A 17,713-nucleotide genomic window follows, 5' to 3' on the forward strand; every position below is an offset into this window, starting at 1 on the left:
ACTGCCATGTGTCACACAGCAACATAAGGTCGATGGCAGTGCCAGGTTGGCTCTGGGTGGGTGTGTCTGTGTGATCCTATCTAGGTACATTATATAACAAGGGCTGAGATTGAGGAAACAGGAATCACAGCTAATCAGTTTGTTATCAGTGACTTTACCTGTTGGACGTCACCAGCTGGTTTCAGCCCACACATTGTTGCTATGCCAATCTACAGATCGATTCACCCTGACAATCCGGTGTCTCTGTGCAGCTGGAGGCTTGATTAATGCTTGGCAGCAGTGGAAGAATGAGGCACAGGAATCAGAAGGGATTGCAGAACTTCAATGGAACGGAATTCTGGGGGGATTCTGAGTTCCGATCCCAGCTCAGGCATGTCATTCTGTTAATTTGGGGGGATCCACAATGCAGTATGGTACAGTCCTGTCAAAATCTCCATAGCACTTGTTAATATTAAGTAAGCTGTATTAGAATATTTTCACTAGTATACCATGTCATGGGTATCCATACAGACTGGAGAATATTTCCAAAAAGGTTTTTTTATTAAAGATGAAAGACTACTTTATTGTAATTTAGCATTTTCAACAGGAGAACACGGTAACAGGGATGACAATGGAGAAGAGTTGCCATTTATCTAGAGAGAGAAAGCAGAATTTAACAAGAGAGGCTCGTGAATGTGAGGCTGCACAAAGCTGCTCACACAACAGTTCACCTCTTTTCTGTCTTTTACTGTTGTGTTTTGTTTTTATCAGCTCTCTATTTCCTCCTCACCAGTCATCAGACCCCCTCCCACAGTGGCAATAAAAGTTTACCCAAGCCAGCCAAGACCAATACTTCAAACCCAGAGCGCACAGATGAATACTGAGTGAGAGCAGAGGGCAGGAGACACTTCTCTACACAGAGTGGTGAGGGGATGGGATGGGTAACCCAGCCACATTTCCTTATGTTTGCAAGTGGGAGCTGATGTGAATGTTTCTGAAGATATAAAGCCATGACTCAATCATAGGCTATACTGTAGTGTTAATGAATACCACTAGACAAACACTTTCCAGGTGCTGCCATTCTATCTGCTAAGGACAGAGCCGTGGCCTTTGTAATGCTGTTAACAAAGGAGCCCTGTGAGGCTGTGGTCTTGTGTGGAACAGCACCCCACTCACTCTGCCAGCAGGAATAACAGAGGCGCTGTTTGGAAGGGGGTTTTATTAAGGGAGAGTTCGCTGAGGGCAGGCGTGTGCGTATTAGCAGAGTCAGTTCACTTGCGATCTGTGTGTCAGTGGAAGGGCTGTCCTGCTAGTCAGAAAGCTTAAACAAGCCATGCTTTCTGCTGTGAGAGTGTGTTGAAACGGGGCAGGCTGTGAGGCTGACATCAATGAATTACTCACACTCTGCGGGGCTCCACTACAGTCAACACATGCTCTGTATGACAAGGCCTTTCTTTAATGATAGTCTATCCTACCTTTTAAATCCCACACACTGTGCGTCTATTCAGGTGATCAAGGCGGGTCTGACCCTTATAAAAGTGTACCATGGTAAAAGCACAGGGAAGTGTATTGAAACACAGGTGAAGCACAGGTAAGCATTGGAAAGAATAACATGATCTGCAGCTGTTGAGATCAATTCAACCTCATTCTGCATGTTTATAAAAACAATGTAAAACCATGTGCTGTAGCTTGAGGCTAAGAAAGGTCTGATCATGAAGGGATTAATAAGCAGCTGAGGAATATCCATTCATACTGACGGATAGTCAAGCAGGAGCCTGAAGGGCTTGTTGCACTTAGGAGACTCCCCGCCCAAGTTTACCTGGCTCTTAAATAAAGTGCAGCGCCCCAGAGCTTCTCACCTATGAGCAGTGAAGCTGGATTAGAGGCGGAGCTTTTCAGTTTCGCTCGTCACAGTGTTATCCTAACACAGGAGGAGCTGGTTTTTTGCTGCACACACTTTACCTGAGTTGATTTCCTGTATGTTTTGTCAGCATGTTGTCATCAGACCGATACTAGCCTGCGTGTCTCTGTGTTTCTAGGACTGCAGTCTCTATCCTCTCTGGGTTACTGCGTAAACATTTCATTGATATTGGAGTGCAAGATCATTGGGGTTATCCCAGTTCAAAACTGACCAACACTATTTGTCGGCACTGTAATTATTGATAAACCAAAGTGCAGTAAAGCTTAGTGAATGTGTGATAAAGCATTGGCAAGTATAGTATAGCCCAGGCAGGTTTCAAGGGGCTAAAAATACCTTGAAGGGAAAGTAAACAAACTGGACTGTGAGCTAGGGCTGATAAAGTAGAATGCACAGACGGGTCAATGTGTCTGGATATTTCCATGTAAAAATGAAACATTGTGGGACAGCTTTAAGCACTGCATGTCAGTTTTGTAACATTACAGGTTAATTAAACACACTTAGCTCCTGTATACTAATACCACAGGAGACCTCAAGTAAACACACGGGCATGTCAGAAATGTTTCTTGAGTTCACGTGATTTCAAAAGGAGCTCTTTTATTGCCCACTGAAGCAGAGACGATTGCAGTTTTGAACGAGTCCCTCTTAACAATCCCCCCTGAAATGGGCGGTTCTTCTTTTCAGTTAATCACCGAATGGTTTGATCACAAAACAAGCCCTTTCTGTAGGCTCGAGTTCCCTGCTGGGTTTCTGTATCCAAACAAGTGACGAAACTCCTGCTATCTCAGAGCTTGTTTTCTCAGAGCCTGTGTTAATCACTCAGACCCCTAATCACACAGTGCCCACTGGCTGAGTGCTGAGTGCTGAGTGAGAGCCTCATTGAAATCCCGCCCCTTCTCATCTGGGACACTGTGCTGGAAATTCATTCCAGCAGCAGAAACTCGACTGGAAGAGCCACATGTTTAAACAAGGAAGACAGAGGTTTATTTGTTCTTTTGTTAGTCTTTTTATCTGCTATCTACTCTCTTAAGAAAGATAGCATCTCAGAGGGTGCTAGTTTACGCTTGTCTCTGACACCATTCTCACTGTAGAGCCCTCCGGCATATTCTTATCCATTTCTCATCACATCAGTAAAAGTGTGCTGCTGTATACCATGGTAAAAGCACAGTAAAGCGTAGTATAGCACAGTGCAAATGCAATGGCATTAAGCAACCTAAATCCCAAACATGTAAATAGCAGTACAGTAGAGCACCAGAGATGACAAGAAGACTCCCGTTGCATAGCAGTTTGATCCATGTCTGGTTTTACAATGAGTTCAATAAGACACCTGAGCTTGTTACCTGTACACTATGGCTAATCAAGCACATAGTAACACCTGGAACGGGTGAAACTCCTATGCAATAGGAGTCTTATTGCCAACCCTGGTAGACTGATGAAGGCATACAAGCTGAAAAGTGTCTACTTTACCTTAGAATTGTGATTGAGCGTTTTGAAGCTATGGGAAGTATGCATGTGTGTGCATATCTTAATGCTAGATCTCTGTCATTGCTACAGACAAATAACACAAATCCAATTAAAAACGAAAGCGATACATCTTTTTTAAAACAGCATGCTTTTTTTTTTTGCTTTGTTTTGCTTGCTTTGGCTGCTTTAGATCACACATCCATCTTGAGCCCACATTCAGGACACACTCTCTTAATCTCAAGGGTCCAGGCAGGCACAGCAAACACACACTTGTGCTAATGGAATCGCGCTGGGCTGGGGGGCTGAGAGGTCAGGCAGGAAGGAGCTGCCCCTCACTGCACTCAGGGGAGGGAGTGCTGGCATGCACGGGATATGGCTGATACAGAAACCGTCTTTGTTCCAGTTCAGGACACTTTATTTCATGACACCTTCCTCTGGTAGGATAGAGATTAGAGAGATGAGGGAGGCTGGGAGGCTGAGAGGAACTGGTTCAGCAGCCTCGCTTTCTCGTCAGCAGATTTGCATATAGCAGTAAGCGTCCCGGAACTCATACTGGAAAAGCAATCTGCACCCAAATAAATCTTTAAGTTATCAGAAAAACTTTTGCTGCACCCCTATAGAAAGTCTCCGGGTAATGCATTTTTAGGATATTTTCAATAGCCAGTAAAATCTGCACAAATGGGTCCAAAATGGTCCAAAATGAAATGTCATTCACCTAAATTGTGGTTTCTGGTCGGGTTCGTATCAGGGACAGTTTGTTTATCCCCCTTCATGGTAAGCCTCTTCGCTCCAGTGACTTTCTGCTGCTTGATGTCAAAGACGGTAATACTTAAGAGCAGCCTAGTGCTGAGAGCCGAGGAGTTAGCTGCAGTGTGCAAGCTGTTAGTTCACAGAATAGTACTTCTGAGGACTCTGCCCTTGACAGCTCACCTGGCAGATTAAACAGTTAAATATTAACCTGCTTTCTCTTACCAAAAGCCTGACCCCTAGTTTACACAGCTTCCACTGATAAGGTGGATTCAGGGTCTCCTGTGACTTCCCAGTCTGATATTGCAGAGTGACTGGCAGGACGTCGACCCACAGTTATGTTTAGTTTACCCTGACATAGAACTCAGTGGTGATTATTATCTGCATTCTTCCATAGCTTAGTTTTTACTGTAGCTGAGACCAGTTTGCTGGCATTCCACGAAGGTGCTTTCAGCAGTAGGGACTTCTCTCTCATTGGACGTGGAACCTCAGTGGTAGCACTGCCACGAGCAGCCTCATACCGTTTAGTGTGTTTACACTTACACCTCTGACCTGAGCCGGCTCAGAGCCCATTGGATTAAAACATTCTTCTGACTCGGGCCACCCATTTACACTTCTGCTGTGTTTGTAGCTTCCCTGGCCTCTCACTACAGGACAGGACCAGTTCTGTGTTAGTTGACTTGAGCAGAGATAGTACAGAAGCGAAAGACTGACACAGTCTCACCTCCTCCTAGATTTCTGACCCCAACTTGAAACGAAAAGACGATTTCATTAATCCAGGAATCAGAAGGCTCTCGAAGATACCACGTTACATCTGACATCTGACACCTGTTTCAGTGAAATAGTGAAAAGGCATTGTACATTGTGAAAAGGCATTGCAAAACACAGCCAAGTATAGTAATTCCCTGTGAAAGTGCATGGCAGCACATGTTTGAATTCACAGTGTAATAACCCTTTTCTTTGGTGTCCATTCACAAAGCTTGCTCTGTAAACACAGCCAGCTGTTGTGTGCATTGAGCAGCTGGGCACTCTGGTTTCATACAGTATCCTCGCTATTTGCATTCAAATACACCAAAATGCATTTCCTACCCAGTGATATCGCCCTGATAGAAGGAATACACTTTCTAGCAGACATTACAAACACCTTGTGTGGCTCCCAAGTAAAATTACTTTTAAATTATATTTTTAACAGTGTCACTAAGCATTGTAAATTAATCCAGTTTAATCCAATGTTATACTTCAGGGATGGAATTAAGACTTCTAATGCAGAGCAGTTTCACCCATTCCAGGTTTTAATCTGAGCTTGATTAGCCCCAGTGTATAGGTAGCAAGCTCAGGTGTGTCTTATAGTAAAACCAGGTATTAATATACAATTTGAAGTAACATAAAATTTGCATTTGCTACACATGCTTATAATGTTTCCTATAGGGCTGTCATTAGCATGTTACTGTTTAGTCAATGTATATTTTGCTTGACTACGACAGCATCCACCTTTGTTTGCAAAACTCTGTACCTATTCTTTATCTGCCAACGTTGCGATTCTCAAAGCTGGTGCCCTCGTCCAATTTTGTTCGCGCGCTTCTAAGAAGTTTGTCCCAGCGGCTCTCCTGTAGTAGCCTCGGACGTGTTGCCTGGAGACCGGGTGGATGTTTGTGTCAGACAGCAGACCGACGCTCACAGTCATGGAGAAATATGAGAAAATCAAAATTGTTGGCAGGGGAGCTTTTGGGTAAAATATTTATAGAAACTTGGTATTTGCTACATTCATTACAGCTCACTTTTCACGGCTTCGGAAGTCGTTTACAAGTTATTATTACGTGACTTTAAGTCTTTAGAAAAGCGAAACATAACCACACTACACGTCAACATTAGTCAGATATATGCACGACGTGCTATAAATATAGCTAGGCCTATAGGGCATACATGTGTCAACACAGAATTAATTTAACAACTCGCAGATAAGTCACTGTAGAGCCTTTATATTTCATAACAACGGTTTGTATAAAAGTTGTGATTCATGTATTTTCACGGGGGAGTTGTTCGTTTCACTGATAATTCACTAATATGCACTGCTTAATGACAAGATGCATATATGATTAAACTGTTATTAAAGTTTGCGATAACATGAGAACCAGGTGTATTGAGTGTACACCCAGTTTTATACCCTGTTATATCCTTTGTTAACAGCATTGTTCACTTGTGCCGAAACAAGACTGACCAGAAGCTGGTGATCCTGAAGGAAATCCCTGTGGAACAGATGACCCGAGACGAAAGACTGGCCGCTCAGAACGAATGCCAGGTCTTGAAGCTGCTGAACCACCCCAACATCATTGAGTACTATGAGAACTTCCTCGAAGACAAGGCACTCATGATCGCCATGGAGTACGCACCTGGTATGCTGCACCAGCACATTTGTACAACATGTAGGTCAAATAAAGGGTTAATATAGGGGTGCTGCTGTATAACTTCAGGCTAAAACATTTCCTGTTTGTTTCAAAGTAATCTAATGTCAAAAACCCAAGGTGCATGAACAGTTCTCAATAGGTGCACGAGTCCCACAAAATGTATTTTATTTTGCATTGAGCACTGGTACACTGTGTCGGGTTTATTTATGCAATCAAGTAAAAACACATTTCTTTTTAACCTCTCGGCACCTCCTGCAAGGAGGCACACTGGCTGAGTACATTGAGAAGCGCTGCAACTCTCTGCTGGATGAAGACACCATCCTGCACTTCTTTGTGCAGATCCTGCTGGCTCTCTATCACGTCCACAACAAGCTCATTCTGCACCGGGACCTCAAGACCCAGAACATCCTTCTGGACAAGCGCCAGATGATCGTCAAGATTGGAGACTTCGGCATCTCCAAGATACTTGTCAGCAAGAGCAAGGCTTACACTGTGAGTCTGCGAGATACTGGTCCATCTTGTGACTTCATGACTGGATTAGTACAGTACTGTAGTGCAAATGAAATGTCCACTCTCGTTTTTCTGTTGCTTTCCTAACTATTTATGACTTTCCAAAGAATAGTATATTGCATATCAGCGAAGCCTCCAGTGTGTACTGACCCAAGCTCACTGATGGTATGCATTAGTTACAGAGATATGTAAGAGACCATTGCAATGTAGTGCAGAGTCACAAACATGCAATTCCACACTTGCGGTATCGGAGATAGACATTGCAGAGTGAACAGGTGTTGCAAGAATTACCAGCACCTGACCACCTAGCATACATGCAGATGCAAAACTAAAATGCCACTTTGTTGTTACCCAGAGCTGCTTTTCTTCTCCTGCAGGTGGTTGGCACCCCGTGCTACATCTCTCCAGAGCTGTGTGAAGGGAAACCCTATAACCAGAAGAGTGATATCTGGGCTCTGGGCTGTGTGCTCTACGAACTGGCCAGTCTCAAAAGGGCATTCGAAGCTGCAGTAAGAAACTTCCAGTAAAAATAATAATAGTTATAATTCTATAAGAACATGTTATGTTTCGGATCATCTTTTGTCAAAGCCCACGCTATCCAATGAATGCCCCTGTGGTTCAGATGATATAGATGCAATGCCCATCTTTGGTGGGGGTGTTTTAAGTTCTAGAATTTCGTGCACAAGTAAAATGGATTTTAACTGCAATATGTTGCCAGTATGTAATATATTGTCAGGCACAGTTTTTTAATCCTTGTGTTTTTTTTTTCCTAGAACCTGCCTGCCTTGGTGCTGAAGATCATGAGTGGCACCTTTGCTCCAATCTCGGACCGGTACAGCCCGGAGCTCCGACAGCTCATCCTGAGCATACTCAATCTGGACCCGTCCAAGCGGCCTCAGCTCAACGAGATCATGGCTCAGCCCATCTGCATTCGGCCCCTGCTGAACCTCTACACAGACATCGGCAACGTCAAAATGAGGAGGTGAGGAGACCCAGCAGGGAGTTACAGCTTCTATAAAAGTGTGTGTGTGTGCGCACGCACCAAGTAATCCAGTAATGATCAAAACTAGTTTGTGCGCTAGCCGAAATGTCTGTTGACTTAGTTTCTTATAAGTTTCACCATACCCTCATATCGCCTCCAGTCTTGTAATGAGCATGATGACCTGACTTGTGTCTGCGGTTTCGTTCTATTAACAGGATTGAGAAGCCGTTGTCTTCAGTTCAGGCAGGGTCCCACGGGCGGCCAGGAGGAAGGGTGCCCAGCGCCAGATCTAGGGGTAAGTGAAGCTCTCAGATCAGGGAGTCCGGTGCATGACTTTCACTTTTACATACATCTTCTCATAATGTCATTTTCATCCATGATTTCAAAACGATTAATCAGAATTGTAAGCTAAAGCAATCAGAAACGAAGTCAAGTAGAGAAGCGTTTCGGCTAGTACCTTCCTCAGTGCAGAAACGTTTGTCTACTTGACTTTTCTGCTTATCATAATACCGTATAATATGTTTGCATTGGTTTTCATGAGTGAGGTATAGACATGTGGTCTTGAATACTGGTATAACTGTATATTCCTTGCTTTCCATAAAGAGTAATTCAGGTGATGAAACATCAGGTCTGACTGTACATTTTTGTATTATTTTTTAGGTTTGGGGAGCTCTGGCTTTGGGAAGACGGGTCACCCCCCGCCCTTGTCCTCAGTCTACACCTGGGGCAGTGGGATCACCACACCCCACCGCCTGCCCATGCTCAACACAGAGGTCATGCAGGTCTCTCTGGGTAGAACGCAGAAAACCGGGGTCACCAAGTCCGGACGCCTCATCACCTGGGAGGTGAGACACACTCAGTATACTTTAGGCGTATGAACAGAAGAAAATGTACAAACGAGAGGAGGCTATTCAGCCCATCAGTACTCACCCGGTTCCTAGTAACTGTTTAATCGTTGTCAAGTTGGGGCTAGGTAACCCATTCCATACCCTCACCACTGTGAGTAAAACAGTGTCTCCCGTCTCTGCTCCTGGATTGTGCTTAAAATATTGGCTAGAGCCCATTTTAGTTTGTCCAGTTTTACGGTTATGCCCTGTCTGTATAAGAGCCCTCGGCAACACATTGCTGCCAGTATTTCAGTACAGTATCGTAGGAGAATATTTGGTGTTTTGTGCAGGCTCCGTCTGTGGGGTCAGGGGACGGCTCTCTGCCTGGATCCGTGGGGCACAGTCAGACGCAGTTCATCTCCAGGTTCCTGGAGGGTCAGTCTGGAGTCACCATCAAGTACGTCTCCTGTGGAGATCTGTTTACTACCTGTATGACAGGTAAGAGCAGGGCACGCAAGTTCATGGTTTATCAGGAAGTAACTTACGAGAAAATGATTTCCATTCAACTCTGAAACTGCACAATGCATTCCTGTTTCTACACAAATTACAAAGTAGCTGTACATTTTGTTCCTAGATATTCACTGCAGTAGTATCTGATGTTATCTTAAATATGAATTGTTACATTGCAACAATTGTAAGTCGCCCTGGATAAGGGCATCTGCTAAGAAACAAATAATAATAATAATAATTGAGTGATTGTCAGTGTTTTAAATAGACACATTGTCTGTATGTACTGTACCGGTATACACACAAAGGAGACAGCGATTACTGTGGCATGTCTTTTGATTGAGCAGAGCTCTGTAATCAGTGTGTGTCAAAGCCTTGGTATTTTGCATGCAGAATTGCATCTTTTTGTTATCCACCCAGGATGTCAGCCGCAGACACGCTAACAATGAACATGTAATACTTATCAAACATTTGATTGCGTGCGGGGTGTGTCGACAGTAATTCACCTTTAGTAACCGGGGTGAAAGTCCGCAGTTGAAACAGTGAAAGCTCTGTTTGTGTCAGGATTCTTTGTTTATTACTTTAGTGTTTTATCTTTCGCGCCTAAATCATAAGATACAAAAAAATGTCACGGTCCTTTTGATTTCACGATTCAGACCGAGGGATAATAATGACCTTCGGGAGTGGAAGCAATGGCTGTCTCGGGCATGGACATTTTAACGATGTTACACAAGTAAGTAACTGGCCCTGTGGGTTTTGTGAGGAGAGCACCCCCTCTGTATGCTGTAAGCTTTAACGTTGTCTTCTTGGTTTTGCAGCCTAAGATAGTAGAGGCCCTGCTGGGATACGAACTGGTCCAGGTGTCATGTGGTGCATCACATGTTTTAGCAGTAACCAATGAGCGTGAAGTGTTTTCCTGGGGAAGAGGAGACAATGGTATGTTCACAGAGCAAGGAGCGGGACAATGTGTTCCAGTGCTGACCTGTGTCATGTTCTCTTACTTTCCCACTGGGCAATGTGCTTTGCTTTAGTTATGTTTATTTTGTCATTTTAAAACTACAAAGACAAGCGGACGTGTTGAGAAAAAAATCAGCTGACCAGGGTAGACGCTGAGTCCGAGTTTGCCTGCTTGTAGTCTTGAGTGGTTCTGGGTCTCCTTTGTTACGGACGTGAACGCTCTTTCCTCTAGGTCGCCTGGGCCTTGGCTCTCAGGAGCCCCATAACTCCCCCCAGCAGGTGCCAGTACCCCCCGAATACGAAGCTCAGAGGGTCCAGTGTGGAGTGGACTGCTCCATGATCCTCACCACTGGACAACAGATATTGGCTTGTGGAAGCAACAGGTAATGCAATAACACAATACAACACCCGCTTATGTTATTATAATAATGTTAACACAGTGCTCTCCAGTTCCAATGAAGCCCTTTATACAACAGATGGGGTGTGACCGTGGCTCCCACTTGCACCATAATTCCATTCCACTGGCACTTGCAATTCTCTGTACATCAGTACGCAAATAGCAAGGCCTCTTAACTACTTCATAAAGGAGGACTGTGATAATAATAATAGTAATAATAATTCAATTTTATAGGGAGTCTTTGATGCAAGTACCGAAAAGCGCTGGACAACAGTGGTAGGTTAGGCAGCTTAAGGCTAGTTAAAAAGCAGTCTGAACACATGAGTTTTTAACTAGAATATGGTCAGGGATTTGATTCCACAAAGATTAGTGGGAAAAGCCATACACAGGGAAGGAGCTGAACAGAGAAGGCTCTGGCTGCCTTCATGTTTCGTATGACTAGCGAATTTCTAACTTGTGCTTAATACAGTATTGAGACAGTACATACTGTAGATGTTACATCTCGGTGGATCGATCATTTAATACAGACTGCATCTAAAAAGGCGTGGCTTTGTTGGAACATTCTTTTTGTAAAGACATCCTGTGGTGTCCTGAAGCACAGAACAATGCAGAGAGGCTGCATTCTGATACAGTGAGACATACTAGGGGGTTTACACTTCAAAAAGAGGGGATGGGAAGGGTATCTCCGCACTGTGACTGGCTCTGTAAAGTTTAGCTGTAGCCACTGGCTTGGGTGGAAACACTTTTCTCGTGAGGCAAAGGTTTGTCACCATGCAAGAAGCAAAAAGAACAGCCTTGTTCTTTTATTCCACGTTAAATATCAGCAAAGAAAAAATGTTCCAGGAAATGCATTTTTTAAAGATTATTATTATCTTTAAAAACGCATGCGGTTATTAAGAGCTCTTCACACATAATAAAAAAAATCATACTTGTTTTATTAAAAAATATGTATTTTTTAGGTTTAATAAACTGGGTCTGGATAAGATCAGTGCAGCAGAAGAAGAGCCCCCCTCCGAACAAGTTGAAGAGGTCCACACCTTCACCCATGTCCAATCAGCTCCTCTGAATGTGGAAAAGATAATAGACATTGATATCGGAACAGCCCATTCCGCTGCAGTCACAGGTGAGGATAATTAATCTGCTGTTACTCTGCAAAAGGTGTTTTATAACATTGTCATTTATATTTTCGTATGAATTTCTCACACACAGAAAAAGGACAGTGCTTCACCTTTGGCAGTAACCAGCATGGGCAGTTGGGCACCAATACCCGCAGAAACAGCCGCGTGCCCTACCCCGTGTCAGGACTTCAGGGGGTCAGAGTCACCATGGCTGCTTGCGGGGATGCCTTCACTGTTGCCATTGGAGCAGGTACAGTACAGGAACGGACCTGGCATCTTAACACTGCCCTCCTGCCACTCTAGGGACACATTCTACATGGGTTGTGCAAGGGAGAGAAAGGGCCAGTCTAATAAAAGAAATACTCACCCAGGCTAGGGGGTGTTCAAGGGGGGTTCAGCTTCAGCTTTCTTAAAGCAAACGAAAACAACAAAAGAAAACAGCCTTGTAGGATGTCTTGGCACTTTACAAACACAGCACTGTTCAACTGAGCATTTCTGCACAATGATTCTTTTTTTTTTTTAATCTGAAAATTGCTTGTTAATTAACTATATCAAAGCAAAGTCTGCTTCTCTCTAATATCTTTTTAAACACTGCATCGCTGTCTTGCTGGTGACTCACTGCCCAAAAACAGAGAGGTCGATTCAGCCGCAGCGGAACTAACACACGTGTGTAGCGGTTTTGTTAATCTCCAAACGTCTAACGAGGTTAGGCCAGGTTAAACTGGTGACATGAAAGGATTAAGCAGTGTTGCCGCTTCTCAGCATGGGGCGCACTCTAATTGGATGTGCACTGAGTTCTTGCTGTGCGTCTGACTGTGTTTGTCCCCAGAGGGCGAGGTGTACACCTGGGGGAAAGGGGCCAGGGGTCGACTGGGAAGAAAGGAGGAGGACTGTGGAATTCCCAAATTAGTCCAGCTGGATGAGAGCCACCCCTACATTGTAACGTCAGTGGCGTGCTGCCATGGGAACACTCTGCTTGCAGTCAAGCGTAAGAAATATTGATCTGTTTATCTATTTATCTTCATTACATTAAAAACATGCACCAACCGTCTTTAAACAGACTCCTCCGCGTAAAACCTTGTTAATAACGAAGATCAAATGCCAGGATGGAGGCTGTCTGCATTAATGCATCTTAATTCAGTGTGAAATGTGTGTACATACATACATACATACGTAGAGAGAAACAGCTTGTATTTTTATAAGATATTCTTCAGAATTCTTTCTTTAATTATCTTTTTAAAGTTTCTTTTTTTGAAAGAATACAGCCGCCAGTGTGTTTACTGAATCTGCCCCCTTCCCTCCCTCCCTCTCCCCAATATCAAAGGGCCGCCATTGGAAAAAGTAATTAACCCAAAAGTAAAATAAGCTGCAAAGTTTCCTTTTGAAGAAGCAATAAAATGAACACAGTGGGGGTCCGACTAGAACTCTGTGCTAATCAGGACCTGGGTGGTAACATAAAACCTGACAAACAACCAGACCAGAGTATTACTGGACAGTCTTTTACAAGCCAAAGACACTGTTTTAATTCAAACAAAATGCAACCGATTTTATTGGTAGTTTCATTATAAACAAGAAAGCTACATTTGAGGGGGGAAAACTGGGCTATTTTATTGAACAGGAGTCGTTAGACCCAAAAGATAGAGCACCATTCATGAACACGTCACCACAAACAGAAAACCCTGATACACATATCCCAGCTCTCCAGCTTTTACAGAAACACAGGCAAAATCCCCACAGCCCATTTGAAATAGCAGCAGATTTAGTGAAGATTAAACAACGGAATCCAACCAGTAAGACAGAACTCTGTATTCCTTTCGACTGCATGCTGTCCATCATGTGAACGACAGCACAAAACATGCCGAGACCGGCATTTAAAACCACTCGCTTCTGGAGACAGCTTCTCAAACCTGGGAGAAGACCTAGCTAGTAGTTGAGATGTTCACACTTTTGTCTTTATGAAATAAAAAACGTTTTTAAATTGAGTGTTGTTTGAGCTGGGTGTGGGGGTTTATACTAGAAAACCTGTGTACAGCAGTGGAAAATTAAAAATAATACAAATAAAACGAGGGGTAATTTAGTCAAGGTTTTTTTTTTTGCTTTTTTGGTTTGTTGTAGTTTTACGTTATTTGAATTGTCGTATTAACATTTTTTTTCTCCTTCCAGCTTTGCTGGAAGAGACAGTTTCCAGGTGACCCTGCACTCATCGTAACAAGACCTTGCTGCCAGTGTCCTTTAACCTGGAGCCAGGAACTTTCCCATGGCTTTATCAAGCTCCACAGTCTCGCCTGCCTTGAGATTCTACACTGCAGAAAGCCCTTGCTTTTGAAGAATGCCAGCTGCACATTGAACACTGTGTCCTTGGTGCACAGAGATCTTTTGTACAGACTACAGTTGCATGGCAGGTTGAGCCATTCCAGCTTCTCCTATGAGCCTTGTCCTGCATAGCATGAGAAGCTCAGGTGAGATGCAGTTGATTTTCAGCGGGATGTTTGAATTTCATTGATGCTCTTCCCAGCCTGTGTGTGGCCCCTGTGTGGCCCCCAGGACCTGGGTGATCTCTGTTGGCACGCTTCACCTGCAGACACACCCAGCGTGAATCTGCCAATATCTATCTGCTCCCCTTTCCATTCCTGACAACTTGACCACCTTTTTTTGGTGCATCTCATAAAAGCTATAGAATTGGGACATTCTTTTTAGTCACTTATTGATCGTATTTGTGTATTGGTTTCCATTCATTACTGCCTGATAAGCCATGTTAATCATGAGATCAATTGTTTTTGGACTCGGATATGCTTAGTGACACATGCAGAACAGCATGATGAGTCAGCAGCATACCAAGCTGATTCTTGTTCGCTGAGTTAAGCCAGACGGAAAATCGAATCCCACAAAGTCCCTGCCTTTATATATGCTGGGGTGGAGGGTTGCTTAAACGATACCTACAGTTTTAATAATTATAATATTATACTGTACCAGTATATGCATTTCCATATTGTATTTAGCAGAAACCTGTATTCATAGATTTACAGTGTTGTCTTTTCATACCTTTATACGGTTCTCTGTCTATTTTTAAACAGGATTTTATACTTTTAAAAATGTACTATTTAATGCAGGTAGTGTTTTTATTGCCGCTGCGCTGCTTCTAACTTTGTTAATAAATATGTATGTGTTTACTTCATTCAGTCAGGGTGGTAGGGTTTTTTTGGTGGGGTTTTATTTGGTTTTTCTTTCATTTTTTTTTCAAGTGTCTTTTCTCTCCCCCCCCCCCCAACCCGATTCCAACTCAGCTACATGCAGAATATAGAGAGGTAGCTTAAATCCAACTAGTGTTCATTTAAACAGAGCAAATAGGATCAATATTATCTTCTACTGGCCACTTCCTTCAAACTCCCCCCGCCCCCGGCTCCGATATCTCCCTGACTCAGGGGTTTGCGAGGTAATTACCATGACTCTAACGCACATCTGCTAAGCAAGAGCATGAGATATTAAGAAAAACAAAGGAAACCGTCAGAATATTATAACTAGTGGGAAACACCTGCATTTAACGCACCGTTTAAACGTCATTTGCATGCTGTTTTTGAGCAGCCAGGTATGAGAGACAAGGGGAAGTTCCCGGGAGAAATGGAAACCCACAGAAAGAGGCAAGGAGCGATTGCAAAGCCCTGTTCATAGAGGCTGTGTAATCATTAACGTTAGCTGACATGTAAAGACGTTCCAGCTTTGTAGTGCACGCTGACGAGCAAAGGGAACAGTGATTTGTTTACTGTTCCCACCTGGGGTTGTAGTCATGTGACAAAGACAGTCTGAGTGTCAGAAACCCAAAGCAATGGCCAGATGTACAGGGAATGTCACATGTGTTAATAGGAACTGAGTCCCAGTATCATTCCCCTGGACAGTCTGCATTTCTGTTCTTTTCTTAACACTTGATTCTTTAAATTACTCCCATCCCCCAGAATATAGCTAGAAACATTATTTTACGATGGACATGCAATGCTGTATGTTACATTTTACACAGTGGCATCCCTTTCGGGGTCTGGCATACGAACAATCCACTCATTATATTCAGCAGGAGAGCTCTGCCCGGATGCTATCTCAAGAATAACCAGGAGGGACACCAGCCCTCCAGGACCAGGTTTGGAGACCCCTGCTTTAAACACACCATGTCATACAAGCCTGGAGATGTTTAAAATAGTTTGTGTGAACTCTATGGAGCTTAAGAAGCCCTGCCAAAACTAAACATATATGCATTACATGATAGATACATAGATAGGACCCTTAACGTGGTCCAGTTCTACACACGGGGACTGAAGGGGATATGCGAATGAACAGCAAGTGTGACTGAACATCATAACCTGCGTACATTCAGAGGTGAGTCACAATCCTGTGGCGGGTTCATCTCCAAGCAGAGACAATGACATCCTCAGCACAGTCTATGTAAAAGGGAGTAGTTTTTTCAAGGGGGAATCCTCTTTAGTCTCTCTCTCTCATATTAAATATATCTAGAGAGAGAGAGAGATTGTTAATCGGAGTTGTTAGTCGGATACCTTGCTGGGACTTGCAGATGAGTGTTCTGGCTGGCTTGCTTTCTTGCGGGGCACTGTGGTGTGGGCAGAGCTTGCTTTAGGTTCTAGAATCAGAATCACCATAGCAACCTTGTTGATGTAACTCAGCATCACAAGACCTGCTGATGAGATGGTATCACTACTAGAGGTGCTATCTATAATTCAGACAGGTTTATTACAGAATGCATATATGCAAACCTTCTGTAAGTTTAAATCCTGCCTTAAAGCTTAAAAACTGAAAACGTGCAGTTTTTTTTTATAACAGTCATGTTCTGCTTATCAAACGCTACACAATTCAATATACATTCACTGCAGTAAACTTACATATGAAGCAGTTACCTACGGGTGGAATGATAGACATGCAGGTACGTGGTCCTGTTTTCGTACAGATAAGCTAATCGCTTTCAGAGCTACCTCCAGAACGTCGAACTTCAATTCAGAGGTTCTTTGGAAGGAAACATGACGTCATAGAGGCTCCGTGCCAAAGCGTGCATCGTGTTGTGCAGTTGACACGTACTGCAGCCGCCCCCGCCCCCCCGCAGTGCACGACTACAAGACATACCCCCTACTAATCTAGCCGTATACCTGCTATTACAACCACTGGACCTCGGCAACCCTGTTGAACCCGCCTCCGCTTAGTTTATTAGCAAGTTCTGCATATTGCACGTTTATTTTGTGTGCGTGTGCTTGTTTAAAGAAACTATTCCAGCTATTCTTAGGATAGTTGTTAATTGCATTCATACGTGTATGTGTTCTTGGCATTCTTCCTTCTTAGTTTGCAGTTCACACCCACGCATTGTGACGTATTTACCTGGAGTTCTCGGGAGCTTCTGCCAGTCAAAGGGCTGCGTGGGTTTTCAAACGCAGACCTTGAAATGCGGAATTGAGGATATGCTGTATACAGATGCTCACTTACCGGCGCCACATTACTGAGCGTTATGCATCATTTATATTTATCGTTATTGCTAATTCTTATTAAATAGATAAACAATAAATACCCCGCGTTGCTTATGAACACAAAACTGTGTTTTGCTGATAATGTACTCGTTTTTTTAATTATTTTGCTCAAGTTTAACACATTGATCTATAGCTGTACCCATTGAGTTTCAGTTCATTGCGTTTTTAGTGGGGTCCGGCAGTTAATCTAACAAGACAAACAGCCATTCGCCCAAACAACATCCCTTAATAGCTATTAACAAATTAATACGGTGTGCGATTAAAAAGAGGGCAGTTAAAAAAGGTCGTTGTTTTAATCGAGTCCGCCAGGGGGAGACATTCTCCCAAAGGACCGTTGACTGTAACGTTTCTGGTCCCAGTCAGCGCTTTGTGCGCATTACTGATAA

General features: G+C 43.5%; 1 protein-coding gene across 1 annotated transcript; it reads left to right on the top strand.

Annotated features, from left to right (window-relative positions):
• The first annotated feature begins 5,689 nt into the window (after positions 1 to 5,689).
• LOC117429502 (serine/threonine-protein kinase Nek8-like) lies at positions 5,690 to 14,948 on the top strand. The gene is made up of 15 exons (XM_034902601.2): positions 5,690 to 5,837; positions 6,296 to 6,501; positions 6,773 to 7,005; positions 7,401 to 7,532; positions 7,797 to 8,005; positions 8,221 to 8,300; positions 8,666 to 8,850; positions 9,183 to 9,330; positions 9,996 to 10,072; positions 10,158 to 10,275; positions 10,529 to 10,679; positions 11,653 to 11,816; positions 11,903 to 12,061; positions 12,641 to 12,799; positions 13,975 to 14,948. Exons 1-15 carry the CDS (start codon positions 5,755 to 5,757, stop codon positions 14,001 to 14,003), a joined length of 2,133 nt encoding a protein of 710 aa, XP_034758492.2. The 5' UTR covers positions 5,690 to 5,754; the 3' UTR covers positions 14,004 to 14,948.
• The last annotated feature ends 2,765 nt before the right edge of the window (positions 14,949 to 17,713 follow it).

This window comes from Acipenser ruthenus, chromosome 24 (assembly GCF_902713425.1).
Source record: "Acipenser ruthenus chromosome 24, fAciRut3.2 maternal haplotype, whole genome shotgun sequence".
Classification (NCBI taxonomy): Eukaryota; Metazoa; Chordata; class Actinopteri; order Acipenseriformes; family Acipenseridae; genus Acipenser; species Acipenser ruthenus.

Bases quoted from the DNA above. Each gene is read 5' to 3' on its own strand.
- LOC117429502 (XM_034902601.2), top strand. From the start codon at position 5,755: ATGTTTGTGTCAGACAGCAGACCGACGCTCACAGTCATGGAGAAATAT. The intron at 5,838-6,295 runs GTAAAATATTTA...CTTTGTTAACAG, and splicing joins GTTGGCAGGGGAGCTTTTGG to CATTGTTCACTTGTGCCGAA. The intron at 12,062-12,640 runs GTACAGTACAGG...GTTTGTCCCCAG, and splicing joins CACTGTTGCCATTGGAGCAG to AGGGCGAGGTGTACACCTGG.